General features: G+C 48.5%; 2 protein-coding genes across 2 annotated transcripts; both read left to right on the plus strand.

Moving 5' to 3' along the window:
• Window positions 1–347: 347 nt before the first annotated feature.
• Window positions 348–10,566, plus strand: MS3_00010134 (uncharacterized protein; the record flags this gene model as incomplete). Its single annotated transcript, XM_051218488.1, has 2 exons — window positions 348–387; window positions 1,516–10,566. The coding sequence occupies exon 2, from the start codon at window positions 2,065–2,067 to the stop codon at window positions 10,564–10,566; it is 8,502 nt and encodes a 2,833-aa protein (XP_051074099.1). The 5' UTR covers window positions 348–387; window positions 1,516–2,064.
• A 317-nt stretch (window positions 10,567–10,883) lies between these two features.
• Window positions 10,884–14,426, plus strand: MS3_00010135 (uncharacterized protein; the record flags this gene model as incomplete). The annotated part of the gene is made up of 2 exons (XM_012945172.3): window positions 10,884–13,091; window positions 14,076–14,426. 2 exons carry the CDS (start codon window positions 10,884–10,886, stop codon window positions 14,229–14,231), a joined length of 2,364 nt encoding a protein of 787 aa, XP_012800626.2. The 3' UTR covers window positions 14,232–14,426.
• Window positions 14,427–16,303: the final 1,877 nt, after the last annotated feature.

Raw genomic sequence — 16,303 nt, forward strand, 5'->3', positions numbered from 1 at the left:
GTGCACAGTTGAAGGGTGTGGTTGGCGGCATCAGTCTAGAGGCAACATCCAAAAACTAGATGCACATCAAAGCCCACTTAACCGCAGGCACGCCTTCCATACTCTGCGAGTAGCCAAACACTGGAACTATTTAGACCATTTGTATCAGATTATTTTGCATAGTAGAAAAAAACGAAGTTGCTAATTTGTCTAAGCATCCGATATCAACTCATTATGAAGGAAGAGGGTTCCTTTAAAACATATGTTTAGTGATATTGACCTGAAACAGGACACCCATATCCCTTTTTTCTGGCAATCAGCCTTTCTGTCATCTGGTGTGTTTTAATGTTGATATGAGTGAGGAGGGCACTTTAAAGTGTTATGCGTGGTTTCGCGTTTGGGCTGACGGTATGTGGTTTTTGTGTTCGGTTCACCGGTTAGTAAAGTGTACAGTATATATGCTTATTGAACTATTAGCAATTCTAATAGCGACTCTTCCCGTGATTATTACGAGACGTTTTTTCTCCATGTAAAGCTCATGTGTGTTCCTAAGCCGAAAATTTTGTAGGTAGTAGTCCACATACCAACAAGACACTAAATTACTGTATCCAAAACTCTAATCATATACAAAAATGACTACATAGGTGTATCACCTGTTTTTTCTGCATAACGGTTTGATTCTTTTGGAGTAGTCCTAGCTATTTGTAGTAAGTCGGTGGTCTCATACCAGCGAAACTAAAGGAGCTAGAAGTTGAATTCGTAATCTGATATAGGAGATTGCCTACGAAATAAAAAATATTCGCCTCAATCTTCAAGTCATAGGGAAAGCAAACAAAAAAATTACTTCGAGATGAGAGCTGTCGAGAAATCGGTACCAGTTTTTGGGCCGAAGCAAGAATATCACATGCAGTCAATTACGGACTGGGTATATTCATCCGAACCTAGACTCACAGTTACATCTTTCTGCCCATTTTACCAACCTTGAAGCTCTTCTGAATTCCAATTTAGTCAAAAGTATATTACTGGACACAATAATGTGACGTGCCGAAAATCAAGAGAAGGTTTATTGCGTCCGTGTCATAGCACTAGTTCGCGCTCAATAGGATATACTCCAAAAGATATTGCCAATTAGCAATAGTACCTTCATGTTTTAATGGTTAGATCACTCCACTTCTATCCCTTGGAGCTGATTCGTCATTTCAAGTAATTAGTCGGTGTATACACTCCCTGTCTTCCTTTAAACTGAGATTAAAATCGCTTCTTATCTTTCTTTCTACGAACCAATTTTTTCTTCTTGTACTATATCTCTATATGCAATCTTTCTCTTATATATTACCACCTGCTGTCTTGAATAATTATTTTAAATGAACGTACAAGAAGTAAGCTTGTATATAGTACCTTAAAGTAGGAAGCCTCTACTCAGGGTGTTTAATGATAAGAAGTAAATAGCTGAGAATAAATTATCACTTTTGTCACGTATAATGCTTGATTTACTATAAACCTCATCAATTTTAATTAAAACTTTTAAAAATATAGAAAAGGCAAATAGCAATTAGAACACAATAAATCTCAGGAGAGCTGGAGCCTTGAATATGGGTGGAAAAAATCAGTGCGAAGGTGAAGAGAACAGTCACAATAAAACATCTGAACATACGACACCAACTAAAAATTCATATTGAAAATTCGCATTCGACTAGTCTCAATAGAAAGAGTGAACCGAAACCGCAGACGAATGAACATAATCTCCACTTTAATAACATCAAAGGGAATATAGATCATAAATTAGAAACTTCATCAGAACAAGAAAACAAACACAAAAACAGTCATACAGACAACACTGAAAAGTATACGTCGTCGACTTCGCACTCTGATTCTAGTGATGACGAGCAGCCGGCGAGTAAGAAGCCTGCGTTGGTGAAGGCGTCTCCATCTGTGGGCAAGGCTGTTAGTGGTGTAGTTGCTGGTGGTAAGAAGGTGGTCGGGAAGCCTGCGTCGTCGAGTTCCGACTCGGGTTCGAGTGATGAGGGTAATGCTGGATCAGCGAAGAAGCCTGTTGGTGTAGTTGTTAGTGGTGTTAAGACAGGGATGGGAGTTGTCCCACAAGGTGCTGCCCAGTCTGTGCAGAAGAAGAAAGTTGCGGCCGCTCCGTCGAGCTCGGACTCTGATTCTAGTGATGATGAGCAGCCGGCGAGTAAGAAGCCTGCGTTGGTGAAGGCGTCTCCATCTGTGGGCAAGGCTGTTAGTGGTGTAGTTGCTGGTGGTAAGAAGGTGGTCGGGAAGCCTGCGTCGTCGAGTTCCGACTCGGATTCAAGTGATGAGGGTAATGCTGGATCAGCGAAGAAGCCTGTTGGTGTAGTTGTTAGTGGTGTTAAGACAGGGATGGGAGTTGTCCCACAAGGTGCTGCTCAGTCTGTGCAGAAGAAGAAAGTTGCGGCCGCTCCGTCGAGCTCGGACTCTGATTCTAGTGATGACGAGCAGCCGGCGAGTAAGAAGCCTGCGTTGGTGAAGGCGTCTCCATCTGTGGGCAAGGCTGTTAGTGGTGTAGTTGCTGGTGGTAAGAAGGTGGTCGGGAAGCCTGCGTCGTCGAGTTCCGACTCGGATTCGAGTGATGAGGGTAATGCTGGATCAGCGAAGAAGCCTGTTGGTGTAGTTGTTAGTGGTGTTAAGACAGGGATGGGAGTTGTCCCACAAGGTGCTGCTCAGTCTGTGCAGAAGAAGAAAGTTGCGGCCGCTCCGTCGAGCTCGGACTCTGATTCTAGTGATGATGAGCAGCCGGCGAGTAAGAAGCCTGCGTTGGTGAAGGCGTCTCCATCTGTGGGCAAGGCTGTTAGTGGTGTAGTTGCTGGTGGTAAGAAGGTGGTCGGGAAGCCTGCGTCGTCGAGTTCCGACTCGGATTCGAGTGATGAGGGTAATGCTGGATCAGCGAAGAAGCCTGTTGGTGTAGTTGTTAGTGGTGTTAAGACAGGGATGGGAGTTGTCCCACAAGGTGCTGCTCAGTCTGTGCAGAAGAAGAAAGTTGCGGCCGCTCCGTCGAGCTCGGACTCTGATTCTAGTGATGATGAGCAGCCGGCGAGTAAGAAGCCTGCGTTGGTGAAGGCGTCTCCATCTGTGGGCAAGGCTGTTAGTGGTGTAGTTGCTGGTGGTAAGAAGGTGGTCGGGAAGCCTGCGTCGTCGAGTTCCGACTCGGGTTCGAGTGATGAGGGTAATGCTGGATCAGCGAAGAAGCCTGTTGGTGTAGTTGTTAGTGGTGTTAAGACAGGGATGGGAGTTGTCCCACAAGGTGCTGCCCAGTCTGTGCAGAAGAAGAAAGTTGCGGCCGCTCCGTCGAGCTCGGACTCTGATTCTAGTGATGACGAGCAGCCGGCGAGTAAGAAGCCTGCGTTGGTGAAGGCGTCTCCATCTGTGGGCAAGGCTGTTAGTGGTGTAGTTGCTGGTGGTAAGAAGGTGGTCGGGAAGCCTGCGTCGTCGAGTTCCGACTCGGATTCGAGTGATGAGGGTAATGCTGGATCAGCGAAGAAGCCTGTTGGTGTAGTTGTTAGTGGTGTTAAGACAGGGATGGGAGTTGTCCCACAAGGTGCTGCTCAGTCTGTGCAGAAGAAGAAAGTTGCGGCCGCTCCGTCGAGCTCGGACTCTGATTCTAGTGATGACGAGCAGCCGGCGAGTAAGAAGCCTGCGTTGGTGAAGGCGTCTCCATCTGTGGGCAAGGCTGTTAGTGGTGTAGTTGCTGGTGGTAAGAAGGTGGTCGGGAAGCCTGCGTCGTCGAGTTCCGACTCGGATTCGAGTGATGAGGGTAATGCTGGATCAGCGAAGAAGCCTGTTGGTGTAGTTGTTAGTGGTGTTAAGACAGGGATGGGAGTTGTCCCACAAGGTGCTGCTCAGTCTGTGCAGAAGAAGAAAGTTGCGGCCGCTCCGTCGAGCTCGGACTCTGATTCTAGTGATGATGAGCAGCCGGCGAGTAAGAAGCCTGCGTTGGTGAAGGCGTCTCCATCTGTGGGCAAGGCTGTTAGTGGTGTAGTTGCTGGTGGTAAGAAGGTGGTCGGGAAGCCTGCGTCGTCGAGTTCCGACTCGGATTCGAGTGATGAGGGTAATGCTGGATCAGCGAAGAAGCCTGTTGGTGTAGTTGTTAGTGGTGTTAAGACAGGGATGGGAGTTGTCCCACAAGGTGCTGCTCAGTCTGTGCAGAAGAAGAAAGTTGCGGCCGCTCCGTCGAGCTCGGACTCTGATTCTAGTGATGATGAGCAGCCGGCGAGTAAGAAGCCTGCGTTGGTGAAGGCGTCTCCATCTGTGGGCAAGGCTGTTAGTGGTGTAGTTGCTGGTGGTAAGAAGGTGGTCGGGAAGCCTGCGTCGTCGAGTTCCGACTCGGATTCGAGTGATGAGGGTAATGCTGGATCAGCGAAGAAGCCTGTTGGTGTAGTTGTTAGTGGTGTTAAGACAGGGATGGGAGTTGTCCCACAAGGTGCTGCTCAGTCTGTGCAGAAGAAGAAAGTTGCGGCCGCTCCGTCGAGCTCGGACTCTGATTCTAGTGATGACGAGCAGCCGGCGAGTAAGAAGCCTGCGTTGGTGAAGGCGTCTCCATCTGTGGGCAAGGCTGTTAGTGGTGTAGTTGCTGGTGGTAAGAAGGTGGTCGGGAAGCCTGCGTCGTCGAGTTCCGACTCGGATTCGAGTGATGAGGGTAATGCTGGATCAGCGAAGAAGCCTGTTGGTGTAGTTGTTAGTGGTGTTAAGACAGGGATGGGAGTTGTCCCACAAGGTGCTGCTCAGTCTGTGCAGAAGAAGAAAGTTGCGGCCGCTCCGTCGAGCTCGGACTCTGATTCTAGTGATGATGAGCAGCCGGCGAGTAAGAAGCCTGCGTTGGTGAAGGCGTCTCCATCTGTGGGCAAGGCTGTTAGTGGTGTAGTTGCTGGTGGTAAGAAGGTGGTCGGGAAGCCTGCGTCGTCGAGTTCCGACTCGGATTCGAGTGATGAGGGTAATGCTGGATCAGCGAAGAAGCCTGTTGGTGTAGTTGTTAGTGGTGTTAAGACAGGGATGGGAGTTGTCCCACAAGGTGCTGCTCAGTCTGTGCAGAAGAAGAAAGTTGCGGCCGCTCCGTCGAGCTCGGACTCTGATTCTAGTGATGATGAGCAGCCGGCGAGTAAGAAGCCTGCGTTGGTGAAGGCGTCTCCATCTGTGGGCAAGGCTGTTAGTGGTGTAGTTGCTGGTGGTAAGAAGGTGGTCGGGAAGCCTGCGTCGTCGAGTTCCGACTCAGATTCGAGTGATGAGGGTAATGCTGGATCAGCGAAGAAGCCTGTTGGTGTAGTTGTTAGTGGTGTTAAGACAGGGATGGGAGTTGTCCCACAAGGTGCTGCTCAGTCTGTGCAGAAGAAGAAAGTTGCGGCCGCTCCGTCGAGCTCGGACTCTGATTCTAGTGATGACGAGCAGCCGGCGAGTAAGAAGCCTGCGTTGGTGAAGGCGTCTCCATCTGTGGGCAAGGCTGTTAGTGGTGTAGTTGCTGGTGGTAAGAAGGTGGTCGGGAAGCCTGCGTCGTCGAGTTCCGACTCGGATTCGAGTGATGAGGGTAATGCTGGATCAGCGAAGAAGCCTGTTGGTGTAGTTGTTAGTGGTGTTAAGACAGGGATGGGAGTTGTCCCACAAGGTGCTGCTCAGTCTGTGCAGAAGAAGAAAGTTGCGGCCGCTCCGTCGAGCTCGGACTCTGATTCTAGTGATGATGAGCAGCCGGCGAGTAAGAAGCCTGCGTTGGTGAAGGCGTCTCCATCTGTGGGCAAGGCTGTTAGTGGTGTAGTTGCTGGTGGTAAGAAGGTGGTCGGGAAGCCTGCGTCGTCGAGTTCCGACTCGGATTCGAGTGATGAGGGTAATGCTGGATCAGCGAAGAAGCCTGTTGGTGTAGTTGTTAGTGGTGTTAAGACAGGGATGGGAGTTGTCCCACAAGGTGCTGCTCAGTCTGTGCAGAAGAAGAAAGTTGCGGCCGCTCCGTCGAGCTCGGACTCTGATTCTAGTGATGACGAGCAGCCGGCGAGTAAGAAGCCTGCGTTGGTGAAGGCGTCTCCATCTGTGGGCAAGGCTGTTAGTGGTGTAGTTGCTGGTGGTAAGAAGGTGGTCGGGAAGCCTGCGTCGTCGAGTTCCGACTCGGATTCGAGTGATGAGGGTAATGCTGGATCAGCGAAGAAGCCTGTTGGTGTAGTTGTTAGTGGTGTTAAGACAGGGATGGGAGTTGTCCCACAAGGTGCTGCTCAGTCTGTGCAGAAGAAGAAAGTTGCGGCCGCTCCGTCGAGCTCGGACTCTGATTCTAGTGATGACGAGCAGCCGGCGAGTAAGAAGCCTGCGTTGGTGAAGGCGTCTCCATCTGTGGGCAAGGCTGTTAGTGGTGTAGTTGCTGGTGGTAAGAAGGTGGTCGGGAAGCCTGCGTCGTCGAGTTCCGACTCGGATTCGAGTGATGAGGGTAATGCTGGATCAGCGAAGAAGCCTGTTGGTGTAGTTGTTAGTGGTGTTAAGACAGGGATGGGAGTTGTCCCACAAGGTGTTGCTCAGTCTGTGCAGAAGAAGAAAGTTGCGGCCGCTCCGTCGAGCTCGGACTCTGATTCTAGTGATGACGAGCAGCCGGCGAGTAAGAAGCCTGCGTTGGTGAAGGCGTCTCCATCTGTGGGCAAGGCTGTTAGTGGTGTAGTTGCTGGTGGTAAGAAGGTGGTCGGGAAGCCTGCGTCGTCGAGTTCCGACTCAGATTCGAGTGATGAGGGTAATGCTGGATCAGCGAAGAAGCCTGTTGGTGTAGTTGTTAGTGGTGTTAAGACAGGGATGGGAGTTGTCCCACAAGGTGCTGCTCAGTCTGTGCAGAAGAAGAAAGTTGCGGCCGCTCCGTCGAGCTCGGACTCTGATTCTAGTGATGATGAGCAGCCGGCGAGTAAGAAGCCTGCGTTGGTGAAGGCGTCTCCATCTGTGGGCAAGGCTGTTAGTGGTGTAGTTGCTGGTGGTAAGAAGGTGGTCGGGAAGCCTGCGTCGTCGAGTTCCGACTCGGATTCGAGTGATGAGGGTAATGCTGGATCAGCGAAGAAGCCTGTTGGTGTAGTTGTTAGTGGTGTTAAGACAGGGATGGGAGTTGTCCCACAAGGTGCTGCTCAGTCTGTGCAGAAGAAGAAAGTTGCGGCCGCTCCGTCGAGCTCGGACTCTGATTCTAGTGATGACGAGCAGCCGGCGAGTAAGAAGCCTGCGTTGGTGAAGGCGTCTCCATCTGTGGGCAAGGCTGTTAGTGGTGTAGTTGCTGGTGGTAAGAAGGTGGTCGGGAAGCCTGCGTCGTCGAGTTCCGACTCGGATTCGAGTGATGAGGGTAATGCTGGATCAGCGAAGAAGCCTGTTGGTGTAGTTGTTAGTGGTGTTAAGACAGGGATGGGAGTTGTCCCACAAGGTGCTGCTCAGTCTGTGCAGAAGAAGAAAGTTGCGGCCGCTCCGTCGAGCTCGGACTCTGATTCTAGTGATGATGAGCAGCCGGCGAGTAAGAAGCCTGCGTTGGTGAAGGCGTCTCCATCTGTGGGCAAGGCTGTTAGTGGTGTAGTTGCTGGTGGTAAGAAGGTGGTCGGGAAGCCTGCGTCGTCGAGTTCCGACTCGGATTCGAGTGATGAGGGTAATGCTGGATCAGCGAAGAAGCCTGTTGGTGTAGTTGTTAGTGGTGTTAAGACAGGGATGGGAGTTGTCCCACAAGGTGCTGCTCAGTCTGTGCAGAAGAAGAAAGTTGCGGCCGCTCCGTCGAGCTCGGACTCTGATTCTAGTGATGACGAGCAGCCGGCGAGTAAGAAGCCTGCGTTGGTGAAGGCGTCTCCATCTGTGGGCAAGGCTGTTAGTGGTGTAGTTGCTGGTGGTAAGAAGGTGGTCGGGAAGCCTGCGTCGTCGAGTTCCGACTCAGATTCGAGTGATGAGGGTAATGCTGGATCAGCGAAGAAGCCTGTTGGTGTAGTTGTTAGTGGTGTTAAGACAGGGATGGGAGTTGTCCCACAAGGTGCTGCTCAGTCTGTGCAGAAGAAGAAAGTTGCGGCCGCTCCGTCGAGCTCGGACTCTGATTCTAGTGATGACGAGCAGCCGGCGAGTAAGAAGCCTGCGTTGGTGAAGGCGTCTCCATCTGTGGGCAAGGCTGTTAGTGGTGTAGTTGCTGGTGGTAAGAAGGTGGTCGGGAAGCCTGCGTCGTCGAGTTCCGACTCGGATTCGAGTGATGAGGGTAATGCTGGATCAGCGAAGAAGCCTGTTGGTGTAGTTGTTAGTGGTGTTAAGACAGGGATGGGAGTTGTCCCACAAGGTGCTGCTCAGTCTGTGCAGAAGAAGAAAGTTGCGGCCGCTCCGTCGAGCTCGGACTCTGATTCTAGTGATGACGAGCAGCCGGCGAGTAAGAAGCCTGCGTTGGTGAAGGCGTCTCCATCTGTGGGCAAGGCTGTTAGTGGTGTAGTTGCTGGTGGTAAGAAGGTGGTCGGGAAGCCTGCGTCGTCGAGTTCCGACTCGGATTCGAGTGATGAGGGTAATGCTGGATCAGCGAAGAAGCCTGTTGGTGTAGTTGTTAGTGGTGTTAAGACAGGGATGGGAGTTGTCCCACAAGGTGCTGCTCAGTCTGTGCAGAAGAAGAAAGTTGCGGCCGCTCCGTCGAGCTCGGACTCTGATTCTAGTGATGATGAGCAGCCGGCGAGTAAGAAGCCTGCGTTGGTGAAGGCGTCTCCATCTGTGGGCAAGGCTGTTAGTGGTGTAGTTGCTGGTGGTAAGAAGGTGGTCGGGAAGCCTGCGTCGTCGAGTTCCGACTCGGATTCGAGTGATGAGGGTAATGCTGGATCAGCGAAGAAGCCTGTTGGTGTAGTTGTTAGTGGTGTTAAGACAGGGATGGGAGTTGTCCCACAAGGTGCTGCTCAGTCTGTGCAGAAGAAGAAAGTTGCGGCCGCTCCGTCGAGCTCGGACTCTGATTCTAGTGATGATGAGCAGCCGGCGAGTAAGAAGCCTGCGTTGGTGAAGGCGTCTCCATCTGTGGGCAAGGCTGTTAGTGGTGTAGTTGCTGGTGGTAAGAAGGTGGTCGGGAAGCCTGCGTCGTCGAGTTCCGACTCGGATTCGAGTGATGAGGGTAATGCTGGATCAGCGAAGAAGCCTGTTGGTGTAGTTGTTAGTGGTGTTAAGACAGGGATGGGAGTTGTCCCACAAGGTGCTGCTCAGTCTGTGCAGAAGAAGAAAGTTGCGGCCGCTCCGTCGAGCTCGGACTCTGATTCTAGTGATGATGAGCAGCCGGCGAGTAAGAAGCCTGCGTTGGTGAAGGCGTCTCCATCTGTGGGCAAGGCTGTTAGTGGTGTAGTTGCTGGTGGTAAGAAGGTGGTCGGGAAGCCTGCGTCGTCGAGTTCCGACTCGGATTCGAGTGATGAGGGTAATGCTGGATCAGCGAAGAAGCCTGTTGGTGTAGTTGTTAGTGGTGTTAAGACAGGGATGGGAGTTGTCCCACAAGGTGCTGCTCAGTCTGTGCAGAAGAAGAAAGTTGCGGCCGCTCCGTCGAGCTCGGACTCTGATTCTAGTGATGACGAGCAGCCGGCGAGTAAGAAGCCTGCGTTGGTGAAGGCGTCTCCATTTGTGGGCAAGGCTGTTAGTGGTGTAGTTGCTGGTGGTAAGAAGGTGGTCGGGAAGCCTGCGTCGTCGAGTTCCGACTCGGATTCGAGTGATGAGGGTAATGCTGGATCAGCGAAGAAGCCTGTTGGTGTAGTTGTTAGTGGTGTTAAGACAGGGATGGGAGTTGTCCCACAAGGTGCTGCTCAGTCTGTGCAGAAGAAGAAAGTTGCGGCCGCTCCGTCGAGCTCGGACTCTGATTCTAGTGATGATGAGCAGCCGGCGAGTAAGAAGCCTGCGTTGGTGAAGGCGTCTCCATCTGTGGGCAAGGCTGTTAGTGGTGTAGTTGCTGGTGGTAAGAAGGTGGTCGGGAAGCCTGCGTCGTCGAGTTCCGACTCGGATTCGAGTGATGAGGGTAATGCTGGATCAGCGAAGAAGCCTGTTGGTGTAGTTGTTAGTGGTGTTAAGACAGGGATGGGAGTTGTCCCACAAGGTGCTGCTCAGTCTGTGCAGAAGAAGAAAGTTGCGGCCGCTCCGTCGAGCTCGGACTCTGATTCTAGTGATGATGAGCAGCCGGCGAGTAAGAAGCCTGCGTTGGTGAAGGCGTCTCCATCTGTGGGCAAGGCTGTTAGTGGTGTAGTTGCTGGTGGTAAGAAGGTGGTCGGGAAGCCTGCGTCGTCGAGTTCCGACTCGGATTCGAGTGATGAGGGTAATGCTGGATCAGCGAAGAAGCCTGTTGGTGTAGTTGTTAGTGGTGTTAAGACAGGGATGGGAGTTGTCCCACAAGGTGCTGCTCAGTCTGTGCAGAAGAAGAAAGTTGCGGCCGCTCCGTCGAGCTCGGACTCTGATTCTAGTGATGATGAGCAGCCGGCGAGTAAGAAGCCTGCGTTGGTGAAGGCGTCTCCATCTGTGGGCAAGGCTGTTAGTGGTGTAGTTGCTGGTGGTAAGAAGGTGGTCGGGAAGCCTGCGTCGTCGAGTTCCGACTCGGATTCAGTGATGAGGGTAATGCTGGATCAGCGAAGAAGCCTGTTGGTGTAGTTGTTAGTGGTGTTAAGACAGGGATGGGAGTTGTCCCACAAGGTGCTGCTCAGTCTGTGCAGAAGAAGAAAGTTGCGGCCGCTCCGTCGAGCTCGGACTCTGATTCTAGTGATGACGAGCAGCCGGCGAGTAAGAAGCCTGCGTTGGTGAAGGCGTCTCCATTTGTGGGCAAGGCTGTTAGTGGTGTAGTTGCTGGTGGTAAGAAGGTGGTCGGGAAGCCTGCGTCGTCGAGTTCCGACTCGGATTCGAGTGATGAGGGTAATGCTGGATCAGCGAAGAAGCCTGTTGGTGTAGTTGTTAGTGGTGTTAAGACAGGGATGGGAGTTGTCCCACAAGGTGCTGCTCAGTCTGTGCAGAAGAAGAAAGTTGCGGCCGCTCCGTCGAGCTCGGACTCTGATTCTAGTGATGATGAGCAGCCGGCGAGTAAGAAGCCTGCGTTGGTGAAGGCGTCTCCATCTGTGGGCAAGGCTGTTAGTGGTGTAGTTGCTGGTGGTAAGAAGGTGGTCGGGAAGCCTGCGTCGTCGAGTTCCGACTCGGATTCGAGTGATGAGGGTAATGCTGGATCAGCGAAGAAGCCTGTTGGTGTAGTTGTTAGTGGTGTTAAGACAGGGATGGGAGTTGTCCCACAAGGTGCTGCTCAGTCTGTGCAGAAGAAGAAAGTTGCGGCCGCTCCGTCGAGCTCGGACTCTGATTCTAGTGATGACGAGCAGCCGGCGAGTAAGAAGCCTGCGTTGGTGAAGGCGTCTCCATTTGTGGGCAAGGCTGTTAGTGGTGTAGTTGCTGGTGGTAAGAAGGTGGTCGGGAAGCCTGCGTCGTCGAGTTCCGACTCGGATTCGAGTGATGAGGGTAATGCTGGATCAGCGAAGAAGCCTGTTGGTGTAGTTGTTAGTGGTGTTAAGACAGGGATGGGAGTTGTCCCACAAGGTGCTGCTCAGTCTGTGCAGAAGAAGAAAGTTGCGGCCGCTCCGTCGAGCTCGGACTCTGATTCTAGTGATGATGAGCAGCCGGCGAGTAAGAAGCCTGCGTTGGTGAAGGCGTCTCCATCTGTGGGCAAGGCTGTTAGTGGTGTAGTTGCTGGTGGTAAGAAGGTGGTCGGGAAGCCTGCGTCGTCGAGTTCCGACTCGGATTCGAGTGATGAGGGTAATGCTGGATCAGCGAAGAAGCCTGTTGGTGTAGTTGTTAGTGGTGTTAAGACAGGGATGGGAGTTGTCCCACAAGGTGCTGCTCAGTCTGTGCAGAAGAAGAAAGTTGCGGCCGCTCCGTCGAGCTCGGACTCTGATTCTAGTGATGATGAGCAGCCGGCGAGTAAGAAGCCTGCGTTGGTGAAGGCGTCTCCATCTGTGGGCAAGGCTGTTAGTGGTGTAGTTGCTGGTGGTAAGAAGGTGGTCGGGAAGCCTGCGTCGTCGAGTTCCGACTCGGATTCGAGTGATGAGGGTAATGCTGGATCAGCGAAGAAGCCTGTTGGTGTAGTTGTTAGTGGTGTTAAGACAGGGATGGGAGTTGTCCCACAAGGTGCTGCTCAGTCTGTGCAGAAGAAGAAAGTTGCGGCCGCTCCGTCGAGCTCGGACTCTGATTCTAGTGATGACGAGCAGCCGGCGAGTAAGAAGCCTGCGTTGGTGAAGGCGTCTCCATTTGTGGGCAAGGCTGTTAGTGGTGTAGTTGCTGGTGGTAAGAAGGTGGTCGGGAAGCCTGCGTCGTCGAGTTCCGACTCGGATTCGAGTGATGAGGGTAATGCTGGATCAGCGAAGAAGCCTGTTGGTGTAGTTGTTAGTGGTGTTAAGACAGGGATGGGAGTTGTCCCACAAGGTGCTGCTCAGTCTGTGCAGAAGAAGAAAGTTGCGGCCGCTCCGTCGAGCTCGGACTCTGATTCTAGTGATGATGAGCAGCCGGCGAGTAAGAAGCCTGCGTTGGTGAAGGCGTCTCCATTTGTGGGCAAGGCTGTTAGTGGTGTAGTTGCTGGTGGTAAGAAGGTGGTCGGGAAGCCTGCGTCGTCGAGTTCCGACTCGGATTCGAGTGATGAGGGTAATGCTGGATCAGCGAAGAAGCCTGTTGGTGTAGTTGTTAGTGGTGTTAAGACAGGGATGGGAGTTGTCCCACAAGGTGCTGCTCAGTCTGTGCAGAAGAAGAAAGTTGCGGCCGCTCCGTCGAGCTCGGACTCTGATTCTAGTGATGACGAGCAGCCGGCGAGTAAGAAGCCTGCGTTGGTGAAGGCGTCTCCATGTGTGAATATGTCTGTTGGTGGTGTGGTTAATGGTCGTCAGAACTTTGTGGAGAATTCAAATTTCGGTGTGGGTGATGGTGCTGTGCGTCGTGATTTGTTTGATCATTCGTCCAATCGTAAGCGCCGTTTCTCGTTTGTTGGTTCCGGTGATTTGAAGAATAGGAGTTCGGTTAGTTCTTCTACTGATAATCTTGTGTCTGTTACTAAAACGTCTTTCACTGATTCTATCGGTCCTTTTCGTCGCGTGGATGAGAAGGATGTATTTGTCCATCCCAATCTGCGCGACAATTCGTTCGAGGCGAAGGTAATTTTATGTTTTTCTCCTGTTTTGCGTTTTGTCGTTTATTTACTTTAATGTTATTTTTAACTGCTTTTAAAATTCGTTCACATCAATAAACAATATATTATATACTTCTAAGTATTGTCGAGAGACAATCTAGTCTTCAACATTAAACATGATAGAGGGTTCTTTGTCTTGATGTTTTTCTCTGCTTTACTCTAAAACTGTTTCTAGTTTTATTATACATATTCGGCATTAGTTTCTTCTAATTATTGTATAAAGCCTTTTTAGAGAACGCATGTCTTTCGAGATACACAGTAATGGAAAATATGATGATCATTCTTATGATAAAACGGAACTATAAAATTGTACTGTAACATGATTTCAGACCATCAGTTTCTTGAATTTGTTATTATTACATATAGACATAACTAATGACTTATAAATAATTAATAAACCTGTTACCTAGTGATACTGAGAATGAATTAACCTGGATCCTAATTTTTATGTTAGTCATTTACATAGTTGTTATTCAGATGAATGCTAATTAGTTAAGAATTCATTAAATATCTCGAAGTATGAAAGTATGCTTTAATTTCGCTATACCCACTTCCAAATTTTTTCCATCATTACCACATCTCTGTAATCTTGTTGAGTTTCATGTAAAGGGTTTAAAGCCACAATGCCTCAAGAAGGAACGAAGAATGCTTCGAGTTTTTTTTAGAGATGAAGTAGATTTCAAACTCATGATTCACTACTTAAAGTTTATGTAAACAAACCATTTCGTTGCAACCCAACAAACTAGCTCAATGGCTTATGTGCTCAACATTTATCTGTTCTGTCGTCCGTTTGTTCGTAGCTTCATCAATTGATGTCTGGCTCAAACCAGTATGCAGAATTCTAGTTAGTTACTCAGTTGCAACAACATAAATTGTATGGATAAAAAATTGTCTTCACTTTTAAACTACTGCTTTGGATAACGTTTTTGTTTTCGAATCCTTTGTTCAGCGGAATGCACGTGGATCGTGGGGTGAAAAAGCGAATCGCGATTTCAAGTTTACCAGTGGAAAAGCGTTCAAACAAGAGAAAACTAAAAAGAAGAGAGGTTCTTATAGCGGAGGTTCACTTTCCTTAGATTCTTGTTCCTTTAAGTTTAATGAATAAACAGGTCTTTACTCCTGATTTTCTGTAAATATTTTTCCACTTACATGCATTTTGTAAATAGGAAGATAGTTAAAATATTTTCTAATGCTTTGCCATAACTTTGACGTACTGTTTGTTTAAAAAAAAGATTTTGTTGCAATTTTTTGAAATATCGTCATTTCAAATGTTATCGTTCAGTAAATCGTGGCTATTGCAAAATGCATTGTCTTGTAGTAGTGACTTGGGAGGAATCGGTCTGTCTAAAATTTAAGAATCCATCTATCTCAGTATAAGCAAATGGATAAGATCACTTTCCCTTCGGTTTATAGTCAGCTGCCAATATTTATTTTTATCATTTGTTTCTGTAAATGTGGTTGGATTGATGGAGAAAAGTGTTACTCAGAGATACGTTTAACTGTAAGCTACTTCTGTCGTAGTTTGCTTTGTTGGTTGTATTTTTAATGGTCATTTGTTTTCAATCCTTTATATTTTCTCTCACCGCCGATATAACAGCTTGCAATTTCAACAGGCATTAACGTAAGATCCAACAATAGTTGTGTTTAGTTTTAGTATATGGAGGAGTACTGTCGCGAACTTTAAGCACAAAAATGATGGTAATATTTAGAAAAACTAATAATTAAATTGAGTAACATCTTGTATCTTTTTTATCATAGGCGACTCTGATTCCAACCATATGCTCGTAAATCGACCCCACACCTATCTGTTTTGTAGGTATATGTACAGCTAAGCTAGAAAAATAGTACTTATTAGTACGTAATTTCACATTCAAGTCTTCGATGCTATTATCACTTTTATTATTTTACAAATTGAAATCATCCCTTTTAATTGTGTTTCTTCTAGCTACTCAACTCATGTTGCTGTTAATCTCAGGTTTCTAGGATGATCAATATTTCTCTAAAGTTTGACATTATGCATGTTCACTAACTGATTATTTCATTATCTTTGTCTGTAATTATTTACGTTTAGTTGATCGTTTTTAATGGTTTTTATCTCCACACAACATTGGTAAATATTTAGACATTCAAACTATTAACAAATCAGTTTATACTTCAGATCGTAATTGAGTATGTAAAAAGATTCACTTTCTGTCTTGCAATACTTAGATGATATAGTTCTGATTAGTGAAGACACTGTCACGCTACAAGGTTTACTGATGGCCTTGAACAACAGTACAAGTATGTTTGAGATGTATTTCTCCCTCTAAATGTGAAATTTCGCTCCCGGACCGGTCTACGTTAACACCTGAAGTGGTTGAGTAAGTTGACCATTTCACTAATGATGAAAGTGTCATCAGCCCTGGCTTGCTAGTTTCTGATGACATCTAGATACGGATCAAGAAGCTCCGTTCTCATCAACGTGCGTCGCTGGTGACGTAAACGAGGTGTATGTCTGTCAGCCAAATTACGAGTTTACTGCGCAGCAATTCATATTCTACTCTATGAATGTGGAACATGTTAATTTCAGCATAGAATATTTGTAGGTCATTAGAATTTCACCATAGATGTCTTCGAAACACTGCTGGTGTATCTTAGTATCACCGAGTGAGTTAGGCATAGGGTAATAGGTAAAGATGACTAATCAATTAATCAGATAGTGAATCCTCACCGAGGTGGTTAGGACATATATCTCATATACCCAGCCACAGCTTACCTGGACGGGGAATATACGGTGTAGGAGTAAGCCTAGAGGAAGCTGAACGAGGCCAATTTAAGACAGCATCGATTCATGAAGTTATTAGCTGTTGAACTGAGCCATGTAAGTAGGTATAAATTGCCTGGTTGACGTCCAGTAGTTAAGGACTTGTGGCGACGACTGGAAATCGTCCACAATGGCGCAGGTCCATTCACTATGCATTTCTTTAGTCCCGAAATCTTATGTATTTCTCTTCACTTAGTCTTTCTACTACTCTAGGATTTATCTTGATCGTTTTGTCTCGCTGTGCTAATGTGTGGCAACCTGAATCTGTGTACATGTGGCCGATTTCTATGTTTGTGACTAAATAACATTTACATAACTGTTACAGTTGTGATCTGAATGATTTAAGATGTAATTGTTCTAAATCCATCGAAATA

This window comes from Schistosoma haematobium, chromosome 1, assembly GCF_000699445.3.
Source record: "Schistosoma haematobium chromosome 1, whole genome shotgun sequence".
Taxonomy (NCBI): Eukaryota; Metazoa; Platyhelminthes; class Trematoda; order Strigeidida; family Schistosomatidae; genus Schistosoma; species Schistosoma haematobium.